Source organism: Alosa pseudoharengus, unplaced genomic scaffold, assembly GCF_046254945.1.
Source record: "Alosa pseudoharengus isolate Yale_2024_CS ecotype anadromous, Long Island Sound unplaced genomic scaffold, YU_APseudo_1.1 YU_APseudo_1.1_scf_10, whole genome shotgun sequence".
In the NCBI taxonomy this organism is placed as follows: Eukaryota; Metazoa; Chordata; class Actinopteri; order Clupeiformes; family Clupeidae; genus Alosa; species Alosa pseudoharengus.
The window spans coordinates 12,753,844-12,775,468 of record NW_027468565.1 but is presented as its reverse complement, the minus strand read 5'-3'; the positions used below and the strand labels follow the sequence as shown (position 1 = coordinate 12,775,468).

Below are 21,625 nucleotides of genomic sequence, written 5' to 3'. Positions count from 1 at the left end.
CAAAGGCACTTTGGTCATGAGGTTGACATGTTTTATGTTACACAAAAACCTTGTGAATACAAAGGTGTGCGATTTTAAGCGATCAAAAAAAAAATCATTCTTTGCTTCACACCAAGTGATCACAAATCAGGGTAATTCTTTGCTTTCATCAAGGCATCATCTTACTACCCTTCAGCGTGTCCCCATGGTAAAGTGGGGCATAATATCTGGCAAACTGCCATCCGTAACGACTAATTTCTTGTAATCATTGGACATCAGATAAACCTAACTTAATGCTGAACAGGAACAATATCTGCACACATTAAATTCAGATTCTGCCAACCAGTTGCAATACATCACATAACAGTGGGATATGAAATGTCAAAGGCTTGATATTCAGGTATATTTACAGAGAAAAGATACAAATAAACATACAGTGTTATACAAAAATAATATGGCACTTTTTTTTGCAATCGCTGAATTTTACTCCAAACAATGACAAGAATGTGAAGAATTAAACTTTTTTCCCCGTCTTTTCAGTGTTGGAATGTGCCATAGCCAGTTGGATGCTGTATTGTTGCTTACCTTAACATGCACAGAGTGATTGAAAAGCCTGAGCAGTCCATGAACATAATTAGGTGTTAGCGTACAGGGCTTTATATATAAGGGCGAGTTCATAAACATTGTTTTGAATCCCATCCTGTGTCTTCACCCCCCTAATCACACAAGCATTCACCAATCTAATGTTAAGACACAGTAACAGATAACGACACAAAGAAGATGTGGTCCGCTTAGAAAATATATTCCTCAAACACCAACCATTCACTCCACGTGTCTGTATCTGGTGAAGAGGTTGTAAAGAACTCGCAGTGTAGACTTCAGGTCACAATTCACTATATCTGAAAAATCAACCAGCAGACATTTAGAATTCTCTAAGGATGGCTACAGTCCGATTCACACACATATAAATGGCTGCAAAATGGTTACATAACCGAGATAACAATGTTATGCATACATCATGGATTTAACGGACTTCTGAATGAAGTTAGCTTTTATTATGGGCTCTGCATGTCAGACATTTAGCCTGGGATGGCTTTAAACCTCCATCAAGAAAGACATAACTTGATCTACTGATTTAGCCGAAGAATGCCATTTCCTGGGAGGGGCTGAGCAGATGCTCGTAGATCCTACACCACAGAATGCACAAGCTGATGGGCACGGCAGGACAACGGCTAATTGAGTTATGCCAGTGTGTCCATTTGTTTGTCAAGGCCCTACATCAAACATGTGTCACCATCTAAGGAATCTGGGGAAAACTTCAGTTCAAATAGCACAGTTGGGTAAAGCACTATTTTTAAAGAATTAGACAAGGAATATTTCTCAAATGGTCTGACCACATTGGTTAACTAAATTTAATAAATCAGACAGGTATATAAGTATATAGTATATAACTGAATAAGCTTCATCAACGCCCTTCAACATGTCTGCATATTTAAAACAGATAGTATAGATGCTTTATATACATTCTGTGAAAATGTATGGATATACTGTATATGAAATATAGTGTGGGGGATCATATGAGTTTGTTTATTAGTTGCTTACCCTCAGGTCTGGGCTTTGGCCTCTCAAGGCCACCATCCTGCATGAGCTCAAAGGAGAAAGCCACGTTGTGCACCTGCACAAAGCACACAGAAGAGAAGCATGGGCAAGGTCAAGAGAAAGAGAACAGATATACAACAGCCAGTCAACCCATTTATGGTTAACCCATTACAGCTTCTTCAAAATCTCCAGCTGAAGGATCTGTGTCATTGTAATCATATAATCACTAACACAATGTATGAAATCAATACAAATCAATGTGGAAAGGCAATTGAAAATGTTTGAAATTTAACAGGCCTTTTGTTCACCGACATGAGCAGAATACATAGCAAGTACAATGCACTAGGCTAGTTCGTGGCAGTAATGGCAGCTCCAGAGTTTCTATCAGAGTTTCCTATTGAGAGTGGAGAGTGAGTATTGATAGTGACTGATTAGCTGTGGGTGTGGTGTCAGATTCTTATTTTAAGCCACAAATTACAATATTGCAGATTCAAACAGTGAATCAGGCTTTCAATTGAGAAACATCTCCAACGTTCTTGAGTGTTCAGTTTACCTCAGTACACTGACTGTAAAAAAACTCGTTCACAATCCAAACAAGTGGACCTGACAGACTTTGTTCAGTACATTGCAGGATTTCAGCCAGATATTCCCCGGCTTCCTTTCCCTTTCTCTGTGTTACCAGAATGACAAATGAGATCACTCATGTCATGAGTGATTTGTGAAATCTATTTGTTAAATCTATTTCCAGGAATGCACATTTCCTGTGCATACAAGGGAGTACATTTGGCAGTAAACCACATGCTCATAACAATGACAAGGGGCTGAGAAGACAGCTGTAGTAAGGTCATGTTTATTACGTGTAAGATGAAACGCTTCTATTTTGTATTTCCACAGGACCCAATACCCATTCACACACAGCCTCGCCAAGCCTCATGGTAAATAGAGATGCAGGCACAAATTATGCTGTTACATTGTATAATGTTGAATTAATCTGACAATAAATATTGGTGTATTTACTAACACTCCATGTTAACAACTGCATGTAATTAATGATAGTTCAGAGATAATTTGTGTATGTAAAATATATTTTACCTAATAAAAAGTTACTGTAGAGGAGTTTTAACTAAAAAAATCATTTTGAATGTACAGGCAGGGAGTAAATACTAGGGTTACCTACAGTAAGTGTCCCAAAAGATAGTATTACTGTTGGTATAGTTGTTCTTTTCAGTTAATTATTACAAATGCATGCAATGGAAGCCCATGATCCGATCCCCCATGCGTTGGCATGGATAGAGTATGCAGCAGATTTTGGAAGGCAGAATTACACAGATATGGCTTCATGTTTGACTACATCATATCCCAGCCCAACAGCACAACCCTTCACTCCATCTCCTCCTCCTCTCAACTGCAGCTTCAAGATTTGAAGATTTGTTGGTCTGACTATGTATATCCACACACTGATATTTTCCTCTTTTACCTTCACATACACACACAAACACACACACAGACACACACACAAAGATAGAGAGAGAGCGGGAGAGAGAGACAAAACGGACTCTTCTTTAGCACACTGACATGTACCCATATTGTACTGTGTGGATCACAAGTCAGAAAGTAAACATCAGCATTTTAAACCTTTAAGCCAGTGGAGTAATCAGCTCAGTCAACACAGTAGGCTTAAGCGAGAGTGAATTTCAGAGATAGTTTTGCTGTCTGAGTCTGTGTTGGAGTGTGCATGTGTATCTCTCTGTGTGTATAGTGTGTGTGTGTGTGTGTGTGTGTGTGTGTGTGTGTGTGTGTGTGTGAGTGAGAGAGAGAGAGAGAGGGTAAGAGAAAGAAAAAACGAAAGAAAGAACGAAAGAAAGAAAGAAAGAAAGAAAGGCCTAGAATTGGAAGAATGGTGTGCATGTGCCTGCACGATGGGTTGGCGAGTATTTGTGAGATTGTGTAGCAGGGCAGATCTCCAGGACAACATTTGGATGAATCTTAGAACAGATCAGATAGGAGGCAGAGGATCAGGGGAATATGGAGAGGGTCACTTGTAGCCAACACTAGCCAGGGAAGATGGAAGAGAGCAAGGGAGGGAGGGAGGGACGGAAAGGGAGAGAGAAGGGAGGAAAGACAGGATTCCTTCAGGCAAGAGGCTGGGACTTCTCCAACAGCGCTTGGAGAAAGGAGCCCTCTTCCCAACTTCTACTGCTCTGTCTCTCTCTTTCTTTCTTTCAGTCTGTCTGTCTGTCTGTCTGTCTCTCTCTCTCTCTCTGCATTAGTGCTAATCTCCCAGCCACTTATCGATTTTCCTGCGCAGAGGCAGATTACAGATGCACCCTGGTCCATGCCCATCCTGCTTGGCAGAGAAAAATGGAAGGGACCCAGGTGAGCTGAAACGCTGCCCCCTCCGCGAACCAAGCTGAGCGAAAGCATAACAGACCCACACGCTCACTGCACCGAGAACGCAGGGTGCATTGTAAACATTAAGAGTAATTGCTTCAAAGACTGCTAACCTGTAATCAGCTTCTTTAGGAAGATCAGTGAAATTAACCCAAAATTAAAGGGAAACATGTTTTTTTTACACTGCTGAATGGCTGAAAGGTGCACTGTTGATGCGTGTTCCACGTTTCTAGCACAGGAATTGGCACTGACCCAATAAATTATGGCAAATAAATGCATGGAATAAATGCTGTTGATCCCTGGAATGAAGAAGGTCAAATGCCATCACTTGTTGGAATGTTTAGATATTTCGAATGTTGTGTCCACAAGCAATGTATGTACAGTGTGTATGATTAAACAAAACTACCAGTGTTTTCGGTTACTGTAAAGAGGCTTAAGAGGGCAAAATGCCTTTGTTTTTGAAACGTACCTTCTGATCAAAGTTTTCAGGAGTGAGGAAGAAATTGTACAGTGAGACAAAATAGCCTTCCAGCAACCCCATCAGCAGGACAAGATACACACCATCTGCAAACTGAGCACATGCAGACAGATAAACATATACAGTATTAATAAACAACATTTTAAAACACGAAAGCAACTAAGTCATTTGTAATGGTGGTACTGTTTCTCATCCTCCAGCTGTGTGTGTCGGTGTGTGTGTGTGTGTATCTGTGTGTATCTGTGTGTGTCGGTGTGTGTGTGTATCTGTGTGTGTAGTGGAAATGTGGGTTACCTGTGTTTCTAACTCAGTCACCTCCAGGTTCAGCTTATTCAAGTGCTTGTTTACAAAGGTAATGAGTGTCTGCAAAAAGCCAGCAAGATACAGTAAATGACCACCTAGGTAAGGGATAATGTATAGAACGCTGGTCATTATTGGGAAAATAAGTCCCGACCGGGCGAACCGGACCCCGATGTGCAGCAGAGGGGTCTTGTTCCGCCCTGAAGGGACTTATTTTCCCAATAATGACCGGCGTTCTATACATTATCCCGTTTATTACACACCTACTTGCCAAAATGAAACCATAAACACCCCACGATATGACTATTTAGCCTACATAGCCTAGGCTATATCCTATTTGTTACCGTTCATCGTGGCTTTTGCTGAGAAACAAACACACGCTGAACTTGAATCAAACGTTCTTTAGAACACAGCTGATCAACCATCTGCTTTTCACTTTTCAATGAAGTTCCAGTAGTTGCAGAGTGATATGAAAGACCTGAATCACAAACTCCGTTGCTATTGACAGCGGTCATTATATACTTTGCCGGTGATTATAGATTTAACAGACCTTCCGAACGTTGGGAAGGCCCATTCAAGTGAATGGGACTTTCTGCAGCACTCTGAAAAGCTGTGTAATAATAAGTCATAGGGTCCTTACATGATGAAGGGAACTGTGAGTATCCTTATACTAAATAATAACAAAAACATATTTCAACTTTATCTTATAAACCAATACACTAAATACAATGTATATTTAGTACACCTTTCACATTTAAAAGGTCGCTTTGCTCCCCAAGTTTGAATGGAATGCTATATAATACTCAGTCACTCATACAGGCCTTTACCTGCTCTTATTTACCACCCCCTTTCTCCTTGGTCCTTGCTAACTTTGAAAAATACACACATAGGTGGTACTGACACGTACATGTCACTTCTGTAAGCCTACTAACAAGGGGCCCCTTTGTGCTAAGAGGGGAGCCTGAACAGCTACTCATACCTTCTTCACTACATTCAGCTTGTCGGGAGCGTGGTCGAACAGCGTGTCGAAGGCATCCCGCTCTGCGAACAACACACACACACACACACACACACACACACAGAGGGTGAGAAGAGAACAGGCTAATCCCCATAACAGGGTCCAGTGCAAAACACAGGCCAGCCAAAATAGAGAGATGGCAGCCACGCACTTCAAACTAATCCATTTGCTCCATGTGTTAAAACACACCAACACACAGCACGAGACAGTGCGCGACAGAGTTATCTGTAGATGACTATCAAAACACATACCATGCCTTCCGGACAGAGCCCTGAAAGAGAAATAACAAGCCAATTAGAACATCTTAGTTTTAAAATGGTCGGCTCTGTGGGGAAACAATGAATTACCATGACCCACACATACAGAGACACAAACACACACACACACACAATTTCAATACAAGACAACATGCCTGAGCTGGCAGCAGAAAGTCATAGCAACTGGAAGTGAATCTGGAGAATGTGCTAAGAATGCTATGGCAACACAACAAGCTGGCTGTACAGTTGTTCACCAGATCATTATGAATCGGACACAATACTGAGGTGTATGTGTGTGTGTGTATTGGGGGTGGCAATAGCATGGGGGATGGGGGCCACAGACAAAAGGCTTGGAGTGGAGGATAGTAGCGAGGTTTGTGTGTGTGTGTGTGGGGGGGGGGGGGGGGTGAGAGAGAGAGTTGTTGGGCTGCAAGCGGGGGGTCCCTGAGGCCGAGCGATCAAACAGCGGCGGCCGTGGCTGGACACGGAGCAGGCCCCAGAGAGCCTGTCCTCCTCTTCCCCTCCTCCTGCTCTAATCTCTGGTGCCAGTGGCGAGCCTGGGCAGCCGCTCCTGCCTGTGTGATAACAGCCTAAGCAGCCCCCCCCCCCCTCCCCCCAACACCACCACTAGTCGCAGCCACCACTTCAGCCCAGCTTCCCATATCCCCCCAGCTGCTCTGAGCCTGCTGGACCACAGCACTGTGTGTTTGAGTGTGTGTGAGGGACAGCGACAGAGAAAGAGAGAAAGAGAGAAAGAAAGAAAGAAATAAAGAGAGAGAGATGCTGTTGTACTTAATTTAACCTATTGCAACTCCTATGAGTTATCTTTTAATTTCACAAAAGGATCAGTTTTAATCACACTTAAACTACAATTATGTCAATAAACATTGAACAGCATTGGATAGCAATTTCCCTACGAGTGTGTATGACAGACATAAAAGATAGACCCAGTGATGCCACTGATTCTGAAGTGAGTCCCTCTAGCATGTCATGATTAACTCAACATCAACTCAAGGCAGGGACACCTGGCAATCTTAAAAGTACAACCATGACACATAATGGGAACACTCTGTGTGACAGAGGTTTCATAAGCTCTTTAAAGAGCTTAAGATTAAATTATACTTTGATCTGCTGTCATGCACTATAACCACTCACAGAGCTGAACTGTCTTTGCCTAGCGACAACCAGCACAAATATGGCAGGCCATTTAGGTGTCGCGAGCAGGCTACATGGCTAAATTGTCTGGACATGATTCTTTTTACTGTCTATAGCTGCTGGCACAATGACTGAACAAAAAAAGTCCCGTTTTTCCACCTGATAAGATTCATCATTTCAAAGTGAAGCCATCATATCTAATTGTATGGTGAAGATGAAGGTTTGTCCTATTCTGAACCATTATAATGGAGAGTGAGACCCATAATTTTAGGAGGTGTGCAAAGGAAGCAAATGTACCCTATTGATCAGGCAGTGAGAGTAAAACCACTGTTTGGACGAGGTGCACTTTTGTCTCATTTACCATAGCTATGTGTCCACAGCGATGAAACTCCTGGACCATAGTATGGCCATTTACATGCCGCGATTATTTTGCTGGATTCAGGTAGTGACAATGATCATTAAATCTGTGGTGTTGCAATTATATTCAGCATAGTTAGTCAAAGGCAACATGGGTTTCTCTCTGCATGTCTAGCTTTTTTAAAATATGTTTTTAAACACAAGGCTTGTTATATTTTTACACTATACATTATACTGAAACCACTTTTCCTGTTCTGCCCTCATTTCTGCCTATGATGTAGCCTGAATCATGCCATTATATTTTGACTGTGTTCTTTTGTGTAAAATAAACAATAATCAAGTCACCCTTGAGTTCTTCCAAATAGCGCTCACAAACTCATTTATGTGATTTTGTAAAAACATTACATTAAAGCATCTGCAACATACTAACAGCAATGTGCATTGTACAGTAAGGGACAAAAGGAGCATTATTTATCCTGCATAATACCATTGCACACTAGCATTTCCATTTGAGTTATTGTGAACATGAACCAGACATACTCAGTATTTCCAGTGATCTCCTCCTGAATCTGACGAGATTGCAGAATACCCTCCCGTTTCTGAGGAAATATCAAATAAGACATATGCATAATAAATAACATTTGATATAACAAATCTATCAGTAATATTAGTCAAATTAGTACATTTATTACGAGAAAGGTACTGCTGTGTGTGTGTGTACTCACCTGAACGATAACAACTTGAATGGAGACATGGTCAGGAAGTCGGATGGGGGCTCTGAAGTGCTGAGAGACCGCCACCAGTAGGTGAAGAATGGCCACAATGCTTTTGGCATGAACAGCTAGCAGAGACCCAAACAGAAAAGAGAGAGCTCAGCATTGAAATACATAACAAATAAGAAGGCAGGCAGTTGTGAGTTAAACTATGAAAAGTGCATGTAAATGGCTCATCCTTGCTATAGGCCTATTAGGCCTACATTTCTACAGAATGTCAGTCATTTCAAAGGAACTTGTAGGTGGTTCATCACTTTGTGATCACATCTGATAATATCAATTCCACACTCAAGATTAAACACTGCTGGACCACTAGAATGACGAAATAAATCTGTGATATGACAGTCTCTGAACCAATTTAAGCCTTGGCTCATTAGCATTACATCATTGGCAAGCTGGTTGAAGACCCGAAAGTATAGGTATAAATACTCTTTTCATCCCGTGAGGGAAATTTGGTCTATGCATTTATCCCAATCCGTGAATTAGTGAAACACACACAACTCACAGTGAACACACAGTGAGGTAAAGCACACACTAACCCGGAGCAGTGAGCTTTCTGCTACAGTGGGGGGTTAGGTGCCTTTCTCAAGGGCACTTCAGCTGTGGATGTGGGCATGGGAGGGCAGTGCTCAACCACTTCCCCCACCCACATTTTTCCTACTGGGTCGGGGATCGAACCGGCAACCCTTCGGTTACAAGCCCGAAGCCCTATCCAGTAGGCCACGGCTGCCCCCATATATACTATACTATAGAAACTAGAAACTAGACTATAGAAAACTATAGCCTATACCTAAATGGTATTCAACATCTTTTTGATCATGCATCTGTATCTATAAACCATCAGACACGTACAATCGACATTCCACTTAATGCTCCTGGTGGACACCTTCAAAGCATCATTGATCCTCTCCAGCACTGTCTGCAGTTTCTGCTTTTGAGCAATCTCAGACTGAGTGACCTCCGCCACATTCAGCCTCTCCCCCTCCAGTTTTTCTGAGGTAAAAACAGAGAAGAGAATGCATCATCATCTTTGTTGATGAGGAGTGGGGTGTAATGTTGCCAGGTGGCCCAGGAGAAGGGGAACATACCAAAGAGCTTCTGAAGAACCTGTCCGTCGTACAGGTCCTCGGCCAAGTCCTTGACGATAATCCTTTCCCCGACCAGCTCCTCGTTAATCCAATCAATGAGCACCTGAAAAAAATGTAAAGAAATCAATGCTGATGCAAACCTACAACACACCATGACGTGCACAAAAAAAGAGTGCTTCCTAAAATAGGCTCCGATGACCACACACTGACACTCAGTATCGCTTACGCATGTCAGTAGCTGGGTTTCTATCTAATGCACATTTTATCTATTTGAATACGAAATAAACTGGAAAACCTTCAAATGTGTATTGAAATTGAATTCGCTAGAGGAGGGTGGATTAAGGCAGGGATCACATTGACTAGTGGCAAGCGGTAGATTTCTATTGTTCGCTATGGTTCAACAGTTGGAGCGGCAGCATTGGCATGAAAATATTTAAGCATTGAACTTGATTCAACTTTCAAAGCCCAAGAGTTAACGTGAGTGTAAACCGTTCATGTAACTTAGGAAGAGTCAGAGGTAGAATTTATTTTGAATTATTATGACAGAACCAATTTAGTCCCATATATTCACATTTGCAGGGTTCCTACAGATTTTCCATTTTAAAATTCCATACTTTTTCCATACTTCTCGGTAGATTGAGCCTGATTATATTCGACATTTTAGCCACTTCTGGTTTGGGATAACTCAGTGAAAACAAACATACAACTGAAGTGAATTAAAAACTGACACTTAATATTAGTCCATTTAGTCGGGTCATTTTTCTATGAGCCAGCTGGCAGTTTATACGGGCACTCACTCAATCCAATTATTGTCAACTTCAGACCGTAACACTTTTGCCAAAAAGTCTATCTAGCGCATAATAGTTTTAAATTAATAAACACAACCACAAGGTTTTGCTTTCACTGAGCGGAGCTCGTAGACTGTGCTTTGCATCAAAAAGAAAAGTTGTTATTGCAATTTTGGGAACTTGACCTCAAAGATACAAAAAGAACTAGGGGCCCTAACTTCAATTATGGATAGTCTTAAGTCTACCTAAAGCTAATTATTTTCATTGAGGCGAAATCCATTTGATTCTGTTTGATTCTATTTGATTTTGATTTAATTCTACTATGACAAAGATCCTCCTAAGCACGAACATCAGTCATTCAGTTAAACACTACCAGATGCCACACAATAGTTTTAGTTAATGCATGAGACACGTTGCTCATTCACTGACATTGACATTTTTAATTCTCCGTAGATACAGCATAGCCTACATATGCTAGAGATTAGTTCATTGCTGACAGAGGCCTCAGAAATCACATTAGACAGTATTTGTTTGTAATAATGATAATGCAATATCCATGTCTCTAGACGAAAACGTCTACCAGTGTTTTAGCCGAAAAAAGCAGAGCTACGCAAACATACCAGTGCACAATGGTGTAGGGCACATGCATAGACCAGGGGTTCTCAATTTGGTTTTGGTGCCAGGGTCCCCTTGTTTGGAGAGAATTTTTTTCTGAGGACCCTCACATAATTGTATCTTAACGATGTGGACTGCGATGTGGACTGACAGTTAAGTTACACAACAGTAGGAATGGATCATTATGACCTGAGTGAAGTGATTATTACTGTTGATGCAATAGTCTGGAAGCATAAATATTTCTCCATACCCTTGTTTCTTTTTTCCATACTTATCCAGACCTGGAAATGACTAAAATCAAATTCCATACTTTTCCAGGTTTTCCATACTGCGTAGGAACCCTGCATTTGTAACGTTTCTACCTGTGTGTTTCTGTAAACATTGCCCCATTGACCATGTGTTTTTATACCACAGCTGATTAGAACTCTTCCCTAGATTAGGAGAATGTCCATTTTTCACTCGCACAACACAGTGGATGGAAACGCACACAGACATGTATATTTTTGAGCCAAATTGTTATTTCTGCAAATTTTTAGCAATGCACATAGAATATGTGAATTAGCTGAATGGAAACCCAACTAGTGTGGTAAAAGCAATGTCTTAATCCAGGGTCCACATCCTTTTGAGGACACGGTCTATGACAGTCTATGAAGATGTGGCCTTCTGTAACTGTGACAAATGTGGCGTTGTTAAATGTGGCGGCTGATCAAGTCCTCGGTGGTTGAGTAATCTTTCATTTTGGCTTGATAACATGAATAGCCACAGGCATATAATGAGTCTTGGGATGTGAGACAGCCTAGTCTCACAACTGTGACACATTCAGACAACAAATGCAGCCCTTGAAGCATGCAAATTGAGACACACTAAATGACACACATACCTTCATCAGCTCTTGTAGTTTGCGATCATTCTTAGAGTTTGGGTCAACCATGGTGCGGACCTCATTTTCCTCTGAGAAATAAGGAGGCAAAAAATGACTAACTTTTGACACATATGGGCATCTGAAAGGATATGGGGAAATTATGCTACATTCATACCTAGCATGGTGTCCTCTGGATGTATCTCATAGGGTGTTGGGCTCAGAGGCAGGTTGATGGCATTCATGCCTTCCTCCTGAAGCTCAGACACTGTAAGTGACAACAACGAATCATTTTTCTGATAAACAAACATCCCATGCTTTGGAAAAACAACATACCAATCTGTCACTTCTTGGAAAACAATATCTGTTAAAAGCCATTTTGCTTTAAGGCACAGAGAAAATATATGGTATTGAAGATAATGTTATAGTATATGAAGCATATTCATAATCGTGTCTGTTTCTTTTGTCAAGTTACCCTTAGATTTTCATCTGATATGGTTCCAATGCCTGAAAACTAATGGTTTACTAAACATTATGTAGAGATTTTAGAGTTCCTGAGAGGAACAAAATGAAAACGTGATATTATTTGAGTCACATTTCATCAAAATTTTAAAGACAAGTCATGGTTAACTTTGACCATTACATACAGAAACCTCAGAGCTCTCCTGTCAATCAATGGCATAATCAATAGTCTCCAAACCTAATCTGAACTACTCCTCCATGGTTTCCCTGCAGGTGTGAAAACATTGTTTCCATTTCTAGAACTAGTTATCACGTCCCTTATAGACACACTTCATGGGGCACTCCCCATGATCACAAGGCTGACTCAACTCCAACACATATTAAGCTAGATTGTCGCTAACCCTTAGCAAGAGGTGAAAACGATGTTAAATTACCCTGAAACCCAAAGCAACACTCTGTCAATACCCAACTCCATTTGGGTTAGTCTATCAGTTTTAATTAACAATGTTAGGCCTATTCAATGTCATGCACAAGCCCCATAAGACTTGCACATTCCACAAACCTCTGCAGAGCCAGCATAGCAAAAAAAGTCCCACATGCTAGCAGAGCTTCTTGCTCCTGCACACAACCCAGCATGCACCTCTGTGCCACTTGAGCAATCCCTCCAGGGATGTCTACTTCCTGTGCAGGTTTCCAGGGGTGACTGACATCCTCTTAATCAACACCATCTCAACTTCTCACTCATGTGTGCATGCACGCGCACACACGCACACGCACACAAGCACACACACACACACACACACAAGCACACACACATAAGCACACACACACAAGCACACACACACAAGCACACACACACCGTGGTTCATAACTGATGTCATCCATCAGTTCCTTCCCAGTGAGAATAATCCTCATCCCACCTTTGGCAGCCCCTGAGCACCCTCTTGACTGACATCACACAGTGGGAATAGTTCTTCAAATGAGCGACGTTATTGTATAATATACCATATATTGCGAAAAAGCACAGACATGGACATGTTATAAATATGTCCTACCTGGACAGAAGGCACCACATCCCATTTCCCTCTCTCTTCTCCTTTCCTATGTGAGGGTATCAGCATCTCCCTCACCTAATTCCCTGCAGACACACCCTTTCTCTCTCTTTCAACCTTCATCCCTCTCTCCATCCATCTTGCTCTGTCTATCTTTCCATCCCCCAATCAGCATGCCTGCTGGAGGTCCATGCCCCTCCATTCTACTGCCTTCCTGTCCACAGTCATAAATGACAGAGTGATAAATTAAAAAAGATTCCCAGAGTTTCCCTGCACAAGGGGACAGCTCCATCCAATGCACTCTCTGGGCTTACACTTATGCAGGCTTAAACGGATGGGAGGGAGAGGAGAGACATAGAGGGAGAAAGACAGATGAGTGATGAAGAGAGTGATGGAGAGAGTGAGCGAGAGAGAGAGAGAGAGAGAGAGTGTATGTGGAATGGGCTCAGCTGCCTATTTGATGCCACTTAGCGTTGCGCGCACGGACGCAAAGCAATTGCAAGACAAGTGCACTCTGGGAACATGGCAGGCCTCAGGGGAACACTCGGGCTTAATGGACAGCGAAGAGCTTAATTCATTTAATGTTGGACACTGGGAAAAACAATGGACAGAGCGTTTGCTTCCAAAATAAATTCACCCTTACCCTTCTGTGAGCACGCACAGGCAAGCGCTATTACAGTAACGACGAATTAAGTAACTTTGTTCTTGGCAGCGAGGATGAAACCACACTGGACAGACTAAGGCGCAGCTGGTCCTGTCAGGGTAAGTTTGCTCTTGCCTCATTCCTACGTAATTACATCTGAAGGAGTTCACTGTACGCATAGCCTACCTTAGATGGTAATAGCCTAAGCAGCTGACTACAGGGATTCATCGGTTTAGAACTGAATCTGACCTAAAACATATCATCGACCCAGTCTAAATTTGACATTTCGAACCAGTCACCTGAACACCCGCTACAATGGCAGATTAACAGTTTTGCTTATTATGCAAAGTTTGAAACAACGCCCCAGGGGATGTTTTTCATGAAGCATCTGTGCGGCTACCAAATTGGATAAACATTTTCCCCACCGGGTAGTTTGCCTTAATGGTCAAGTTTACATTCATTCCACAAATAATTTAAATGTTGTCGCGACTGCTTCTGTTACCACAGATAGCCTACAACAGTTTACCATCAAATATGGCATCGAAGTTAAGCGGACAAAGCGGACATGTCGAGGTGTCAACATTGGGAAGGCTTAGTGTAATAGGCTACTGCTCTGAAAAAACGGTAATGTTATGCACTGCACCTAAGTGTCCAAATACATGTAGCCTACCTTCCTTAGCCTTTTTCCTTCTTGCCAAAGTTCCTCCAAGTTTCCCCAGGAACGAGTCATCTTTCTTTCTGGAGGACGGCGATTTAGGAGTGGGAGATTTGGGTGAGGACGGGGATTTTTGCGGAGATGACGCCATCTGATTTTAAAACACACTTTACCACCGGCCAAAAGTAAGTTATATTTCACAACAGAATGTCGTTTTCTGTGATTATCCACCTATCTTAACTTTTTTCCACGAAGCGGAAACGGAATTCCAGATATTTGCCCTGCCTTCGAAAACGAGATTCCCGTGAGTTTTCGCGTTCCTTGATTTCAAATCCCTCCCTCTTTCCAGGGATTGGGAGATCGACCGAAAGTGACTTGCTTGCTCAGAAGGCCCGACTTTCCCAGTTGAGAAGTCGTTCTTCATGCGCTTTTAAGTCGGACTACAAATAAAATATATGTTTGAACATACAAATAAAAGATATGTTTGAACAGTATTGTGATGGTTATTTCCAGTCCATAGGCCTACAAATAAAAGATATGTTTGAACAGTATTGTGAGTGTTATTTCCAGTCCAGTCATTCAAGTCCAAAATGAGAGAGACAGAGTCTAGACCTAGAAAAAAAATGAATGATCTACACCACTACTTACCTATAGGCTACAAAGATGTTAGAACACTGTAGCCTATCTACTTCTTATTTTGACACTATTTGCCATACTGTTAAGGCATTTCCACTAAAGATGAGTTTTGGCAGGCATTTGATTGGTGGGTGGCAAACTTCAATGCCCATATAGGTGGATTTTTAACAAATGTAAAAAGAAAAATGTCAATTTTAGATGTATAATTCAGAAAAAAATTATTAAGCCTGTTGGACTCAGTAAAGACCGAAATGGTTCACATGCAAATTGTCATATGAACTCTTTTTTTTCCCACATTTGTCTTCATAGGTTTCATCATTTGATTTTAACAAGCGTCTTTACCGCAACAAGTTGTTCACAAATTCAGGAAGGATGCGGTTGTTGACTGTTCTCGATCATGTATCAACTTGCCAATTTCTGTTGCCTTACAAACTAGATTTATCTGGCTTTGAAAAATAGGGCCTAATGTTTTAAGTTCAATATGGCCTAAAGAGATTTGATTTGAAATAATGTAATTTGCATTTGAATTCAATGGCTCTTTAGCGATAGGCTTATTGAGGCCGGAGTTGGGGGACATGAACACAACTGGTGTTTGGACCCATAAAATAGCATACCTAATATATCTTATGAAATAAAAATATCTTTATTTAATATTTTATGTCAAGATGTGTAATAACACAGTGCATATACCTGTAATGATCTGAAAAGTCCAGCATTTCAGTATGGGAAATGCCAGGAGTTGTAGAAACAACCCATTGTTGTTGGCACTTGAAGGCCGCTTAATCCAGACTGAACCCATGAATGCAGTCTCACTGGCTATATTGTGAAACAGTATAGCCTAAAGCTTTAGCGCATGCTTTTACAGCAGCATTTGTTATGAACTGTAAACACACCACAGACTAATAGAGTTTTAAACAGTTTTTTTATTAAATAAATTACATAGGTATAGATAAACACAATTTAGTGAACATTTCTGAATTAAATTAATTAAAATAAATCAAACATCCGAAATTAACACAAAAAACATTAACATTTGGCAGTGTTTCAGACATGAGGAAATAAATATACAGCTAGCCAACAATTTGTCACAAAAAAATGAAAATGTTTACAGCAGTAAAATAGCATTTCCTTAAAGAAAATCTTGTGCAATACCTGCAATTAGATAATATACGACTATGGTCTGACATCTTAGTGTTAATTAGGAAAACAATACAACATCTTTCAAATAGGAAATTCAAGAGAGATTGTAATGTAAAAGAAAACACCTCAAGAACTCGTGCTGAACACATCTCTCTTTCTGAAAAGACACACAACACACAAAGTGAAAAGGTGGTTTTAAATATTTACCTATAGAGTTGGTGCTTGGACGGAGAACATAATCTATTCTACCACATTGTGAGTGAATCCATTCAAATGGACAATATTGCACACATAAAACGAAAAGCGCCATTTCAGTATGACCCTTGGTTTCATGAAAGGCAAGTCTTTACATTAATTTACCGGTTTTGATTTTAAATGGGAAACCAGAGCAGTGGCACCTCAGGAAGACAGTATTTAAAAACACCTAATAACCAACCACACATATAAACACATGAACAAACAAACAAACAAAAAAATCTGTTTCAACCAATATATCCAAATGTTACAATTTCAGCAGGCATCACAGCAATGATACAGTGGAATGAATTTTAAAAGTCTTAAAACGATAAAACATAATTCATATGCAGAATCACTTCAACTCTCTGAGTCTATTGCTCTAGCCATTGATCAGTTCCACAAGGAGTCGAGGCTGAATGCTGCTGCCCATTAGGTCCAGTGGAACCGGTACCCTTTGGACAGCACCATGCTCTCCAGGTCCTGGTCCTCGGCCCGCTCCTTCAGTCGCTGCTCATCCAGGAGACTCACCAGCTGATCACGTTTCTCCACCACCTGCATTATGTGGACCAGAATCTCCTGCTCCTCGCTCAGGGCTGTAGCACTCTTCAAGGAGTCTGGAAGTTGGAAGAACATGCGACACTCACACACATGAAAGACTGTACCCTCATACAGTATGCTTCTCTGTGACAGCTGTGCTGTACTCTATACTGTAGACAGCCTTCATCCAGCTCTGCTACTGGGTCTATCATCAGTGATGCCAGTGTCTCACTGGTTTTGCGCAAGAACATTACTGGACTGGTATATACTGTATAATAACACTGGTTCATGCGTCATGCTATGACACCTTTAGCATTGTATTATGGACTACATACTGCCAGACAGGATCTAGCAATGGCAGGTAGAGTAAGCATCCTTTCATAATGGTGTTTTGTGTCCATGTGTTTTTGGGTGTTACCATCAACTGCCATTCTGCTTCGCAGGTCCTGCTGAAGTTGACTCTGTGTGTCCTCGAGCTCCAATTCTTGAGCACTACAGAACAGAAGGAAATATGTTTTTAACATTATATATTTTTTTTATTATTTGAGTTTAACTTATGCAGTATTTTGGGCCTTTTTATGGTTTATTCAATGGGATAGTGAAGAGATGACAGGAAATGAGATCGGGAGTGGATTCAGGAAATGACCCCAGGCCAGATTTGAACCCCTGTTCCCGTGGGCAAGGAGCCAATTTGTGGTGTGGTACGCTGACTACAGCTCCGCCCCATTTTAGTCATGACCCATTTTCAACATGATACGTGTAACTGTAACATGCATTGAATTTACCATTGTAGACCTCACAATATGTGTTAAATGCAAAGTGTAACAACACAACTTGTGTTGTTTTTAACATATCTATGCTCAGATAGGGACAACACAATTGTGTTGTTTCTAACACATTGCTTTTGTTATACCGTGTTGGGGGGCAGCCGTGGCCAGAGGGTTGCCAGTTCGAACCCCGACCAGTAGGGACGGCTGAAGTGCCCTTGAGCAAGGCACCTAACCCCTGAAGTGCCCTTGAGCAAGGCACCTAACCCCTCACTGCTCCCCGAGCGCCGCTGTTGTAGCAGACAGCTCACTGTGCAAGGATTAGTGTGTGTCACTGTGTTCACTGTGTGCTGAGTGTGTTTCACTAATTCACGGATTGGGATAAATGCAGAGACCAAATTTCCCTCTCGGGATCAAAAGAGTATATATACTTATACTATACCCTTACAACAAATGTGCTGAAAATAACACAACCAGTGTTGTTTTTCTTTACCCATCTCTATGCCCAGACAGGGACAACACAATGAAAGCTTTATATTCAGATTAGATTTCAGTAGGCCTATGCATCAGAATAAAGCATTATTAGAAGAGGTTTTTAATTTTAATGAACCACTTATATGCTGCTGACATAAATGCATGGTATTATTGATGGCACTTTGTATGTATGTATACATACAATCACATACATCCATCACTAGGGTGCTAAATAGACAAGCACCAATGGAACTTACAAGATCACGAGCTCAGATTCATAGCGCTGCAGCTTGTTCTTCTCCAGGACCAATTTAAACCAGGTCTGCAGGAGGTCAAGCTCGTCCGAGGAATCCCCATTGTCTGAAAATACATAATAAAAGTCACATACACATAAAAATTGGCAGATAAACAAAAGAAAGAGATTTCATAACCCAAAACACTTTTTCTTATATTTTGGGAATGTGACTTGTGCATCCCACTGTAGACCTATCTGCTGTCCTTTATCTCTTTTAGACAGCCACCAGAGACTCCAGCATTGTGCAAACCAGAAACATTCTCCATGCGTTCCTCGCTAATATGGTTCTGTTTCAGAGAAAGGGGCTTTGATATCCTTGGCATAATCAGCATAATTGACCCCAAATACTAAATATGCAAACCCTCTCGAAAATGCAGAGTGCAGATATTTCCCCATATTCACCCATTGTGGCCATTGTACACCGCTCTCTCCTGCCCACTTCCCATCTAGTTCAGAGCCGGTGAATGCCAGTTCAGAAAGGAGCCATTCAGTAAATACCTCTTTACACTGAAGCCTTATTACAATTACACCCACAAAGACTTGTAAACAGGCAGCACAATGGCAGCCAGCCCACTTCAGACCACCATGAGCAGTGACGCAGAGTCTTTATTAAAACCATTGCAAGGCCACACACAGTGCTGAAAGGTGGCTCCTAGTCAATGGCACTTTCTCCCTAGCATGGGCCGTACGAACGGGGACACGCTTTCTCCTCCTTATGGTCAAATTAATCCCTAGACTTTAAAATGTGTCTGTTCCATCAGAGCAAAATATGAGATCCTTATTTGCCTCATCTGAATAATGGCAATCAATATGAACAGAAGTTGAAGGATGCAGGGTGGCTGAAACACACTCCATTTTCCTTCGGTCTGTGTGGTCATTCTAGGACAAAACTTTCTACATATAAGCAGTTTTATTCATACGTATGCAAGCACATTCATTGGCGATTTGGCAATGAAATTCTATTTTCATAAAAGCCGTAGGGTACATAATACATAAACGGGGATTTCTGTGAAGAGCACCGGATGAGAAAAAAAAACAATTTACTGTTCCAGCAAAAGACAAATTGAGGCTTTCAGAAGAATGATTATAAACTCATTATTTGTTAAAAGACCGTCCTAATTTGCCTGTTTTCATTGGAGAGATTTGCTGGCTTTAATGACTAGCATGTATATCAACATTTGCACAGATAATGAAGCGCTGTATTTGAAGGCCATTTCCCTTCCTCTCCCCCACACACCTCTATTTGCCAGACCCATTACCACTTAAGCCATTTCCCACAATTTCAACTTTGATTTGCATTCAAGCCAAATGACTATTTAAAGTCATTTAAGAGCTTTTCCCCATCAAAAAAGCCTTCCCTCTGCAAGAGCTTTGGTGAATGTTATCCAGAATGTAACTGTGGACATAAGAACCTCCTTCAGGTTCATGTTAATAGCTTTTTCATGATTCTGACTTTCAGTCCCAGAAGAACAATACTCATTTAAAAAGAAGTGGACAAGCTATGGCCATTACTATACTTCATTATTGTAATGAAGTAGAAGAAGGAGTAAACTGTATACTCACACAGACTGTAGTCATTTAGAGATATAACGTGTGTGTGTGCACGTGTATGCCCAAGTGTGCTTATCTTTGTGGCAAGAGTAAGTGTGAGGGTTTGAATGAAGGGTAAGGACATGAGTGAACATATTCAGTCAGTATGACTTCTTAGGAGAGAGAGAGAGAGAGAGAGAGAGAGAGAGAGAGAGAGAGAGAGAGAGAGAGAGAGAGAGAGAGAGAGAGAGAGAGAGAGAGAGAGAGAGAGAGAGAGAGAGAGAGAGAGAGAGAGAGAGAGAGAGAGAGAGAGCGCAAGCAAGAGAAAATTAACTCAGGGAGAATAGGGTTTCAGCATAAGTGTGATTGGCAGGGTGTGTGTGTGTGTGTGTTTGAGTCATCTCTCTGAGGTGTGTGCAGTCATCCTACCCACCTGTCTCCCCCCTCAGGACCTTCTCCAGAGCCACCCCCTCCTCCTCTAGAGCTCGCTGTTTCTCCTCCACCTCCTCCAGCTGCCTCTGGATCGTCTGAAGACACACACACACACACACACACACACACTTGGAGGCCACGGCAAACACATACAAACTCGTTGTCTGTTTATAGGAGTGAATAGGTTGTCTTCCCAAGGGCATCCGGCAGTTGTACCTGCGCTCTGTGGAGTCTCTTCAGCTGCTCTCGTCTGGCCTGCTGCTGGACGATCCTCTCCTGCTTTCTCCTCTGCCGCTCACTCAAGCTCCCCTTGCGCTGAGCACAGAACAGAACAAAAGAATAAGAAACAATAAAAAGAGAAAACATCTTTCAGACAGCAGCTGAGGAGGGAAAAAATAACCACTCAGAAGCTCTACATATCCACATAATAAATCTGTCAGCCCATGAATGTGTCTTTTGGTTCTTTGATAAATAGTTGTGTCACAATGCCTCTAAAGATATCATTAGACCTTGAGGTGGAAACTTTCCACATATATAGGTATTATGGGGAGCAAACAAGCTGTGGGGAGTTCTTTCATGGCTTCACAAAGTTAACCTTCACATTATGCTTAATGGATCAGTGGATGAATCAATGAAGCAGTCCTTTTTAAGAGAGGTAGAGAGAAAAAAAACAGAACTACAATCCAAATCAGAAAAAGTTGGGACATTGTGTAAAATGCAAATAAAAACAGAATGTGATAATACACAAGTCACATAAACCCATATTTAGCAGCAAAAAGGAAATAGACAATATATCGAAAATGAAAATTTGGACTATTTGTCCAAAAGACCACGGCCATCCAACATTGTTTTTCAGCTCTTTCCCTTGTTTGCAATGTTTTAATAATATTATGTAAATATTGTAAATGATCATTGTAAATGATGAACTCCCCAAATACTTCACAATTTCATGTTAAGAAGCACATGTTTCATCATTTGTGCACACAGGTTTACACAGCGTGATGAATACCCTACATCTTTACTTCTAAGAGACCCTGCATCTGTTGCCAGTTACCCAAATTAGTACAGTACATATTGAACCAACTTGTAGCCTATATAAATCCAAACA

The 21,625-nt window shown here is 41.3% G+C and overlaps 2 protein-coding genes across 3 annotated transcripts in view; both read right to left on the bottom strand.

Annotated features, from left to right (window-relative positions):
- Window positions 1–17: 17 nt before the first annotated feature.
- parvaa (parvin, alpha a) lies at window positions 18–14,757 on the bottom strand. Its single transcript, XM_076264008.1, has 13 exons — window positions 14,485–14,757; window positions 11,836–11,925; window positions 11,679–11,749; window positions 9,396–9,498; window positions 9,160–9,300; window positions 8,260–8,375; window positions 8,075–8,133; window positions 6,017–6,036; window positions 5,727–5,788; window positions 4,742–4,810; window positions 4,439–4,540; window positions 1,582–1,654; window positions 18–878 (listed from the first exon to the last, which is right to left on the bottom strand). Exons 1-13 carry the CDS (start codon window positions 14,618–14,620, stop codon window positions 802–804), a joined length of 1,119 nt encoding a protein of 372 aa, XP_076120123.1. The 5' UTR covers window positions 14,621–14,757; the 3' UTR covers window positions 18–801.
- A 1,253-nt stretch (window positions 14,758–16,010) lies between these two features.
- mical2b (microtubule associated monooxygenase, calponin and LIM domain containing 2b) overlaps window positions 16,011–21,625 on the bottom strand; it is a 42,289-nt gene continuing 36,674 nt past the window's right edge. For both annotated transcript variants that reach the window (XM_076263940.1, XM_076263948.1), the window contains 5 exons: window positions 20,734–20,832; window positions 20,519–20,612; window positions 18,518–18,620; window positions 17,438–17,511; window positions 16,011–17,096 (listed from right to left, as the gene is read on the bottom strand). In XM_076263940.1, the coding sequence (XP_076120055.1) occupies window positions 16,912–17,096; window positions 17,438–17,511; window positions 18,518–18,620; window positions 20,519–20,612; window positions 20,734–20,832 (555 nt within the window). In that variant the 3' untranslated portion in view covers window positions 16,011–16,911. The remainder of the gene's footprint in view (window positions 17,097–17,437; window positions 17,512–18,517; window positions 18,621–20,518; window positions 20,613–20,733; window positions 20,833–21,625) is intronic.

What these genes read in the sequence shown, in the direction of transcription:
- parvaa (XM_076264008.1), bottom strand. Translation starts at nt 14,620, where the DNA reads ATGGCGTCATCTCCGCAAAAATCCCCGTCCTCACCCAAATCTCCCACT. An exon ending in AACTACAAGAGCTGATGAAG is followed by an intron (nt 9,499 to 11,678) that starts GTATGTGTGTCA and finishes CATTTTTTTCAG; the next exon opens with GTGCTCATTGATTGGATTAA. An exon ending in CATTAAGTGGAATGTCGATT is followed by an intron (nt 8,376 to 9,159) that starts GTACGTGTCTGA and finishes GGTCTCTGCTAG; the next exon opens with CTGTTCATGCCAAAAGCATT.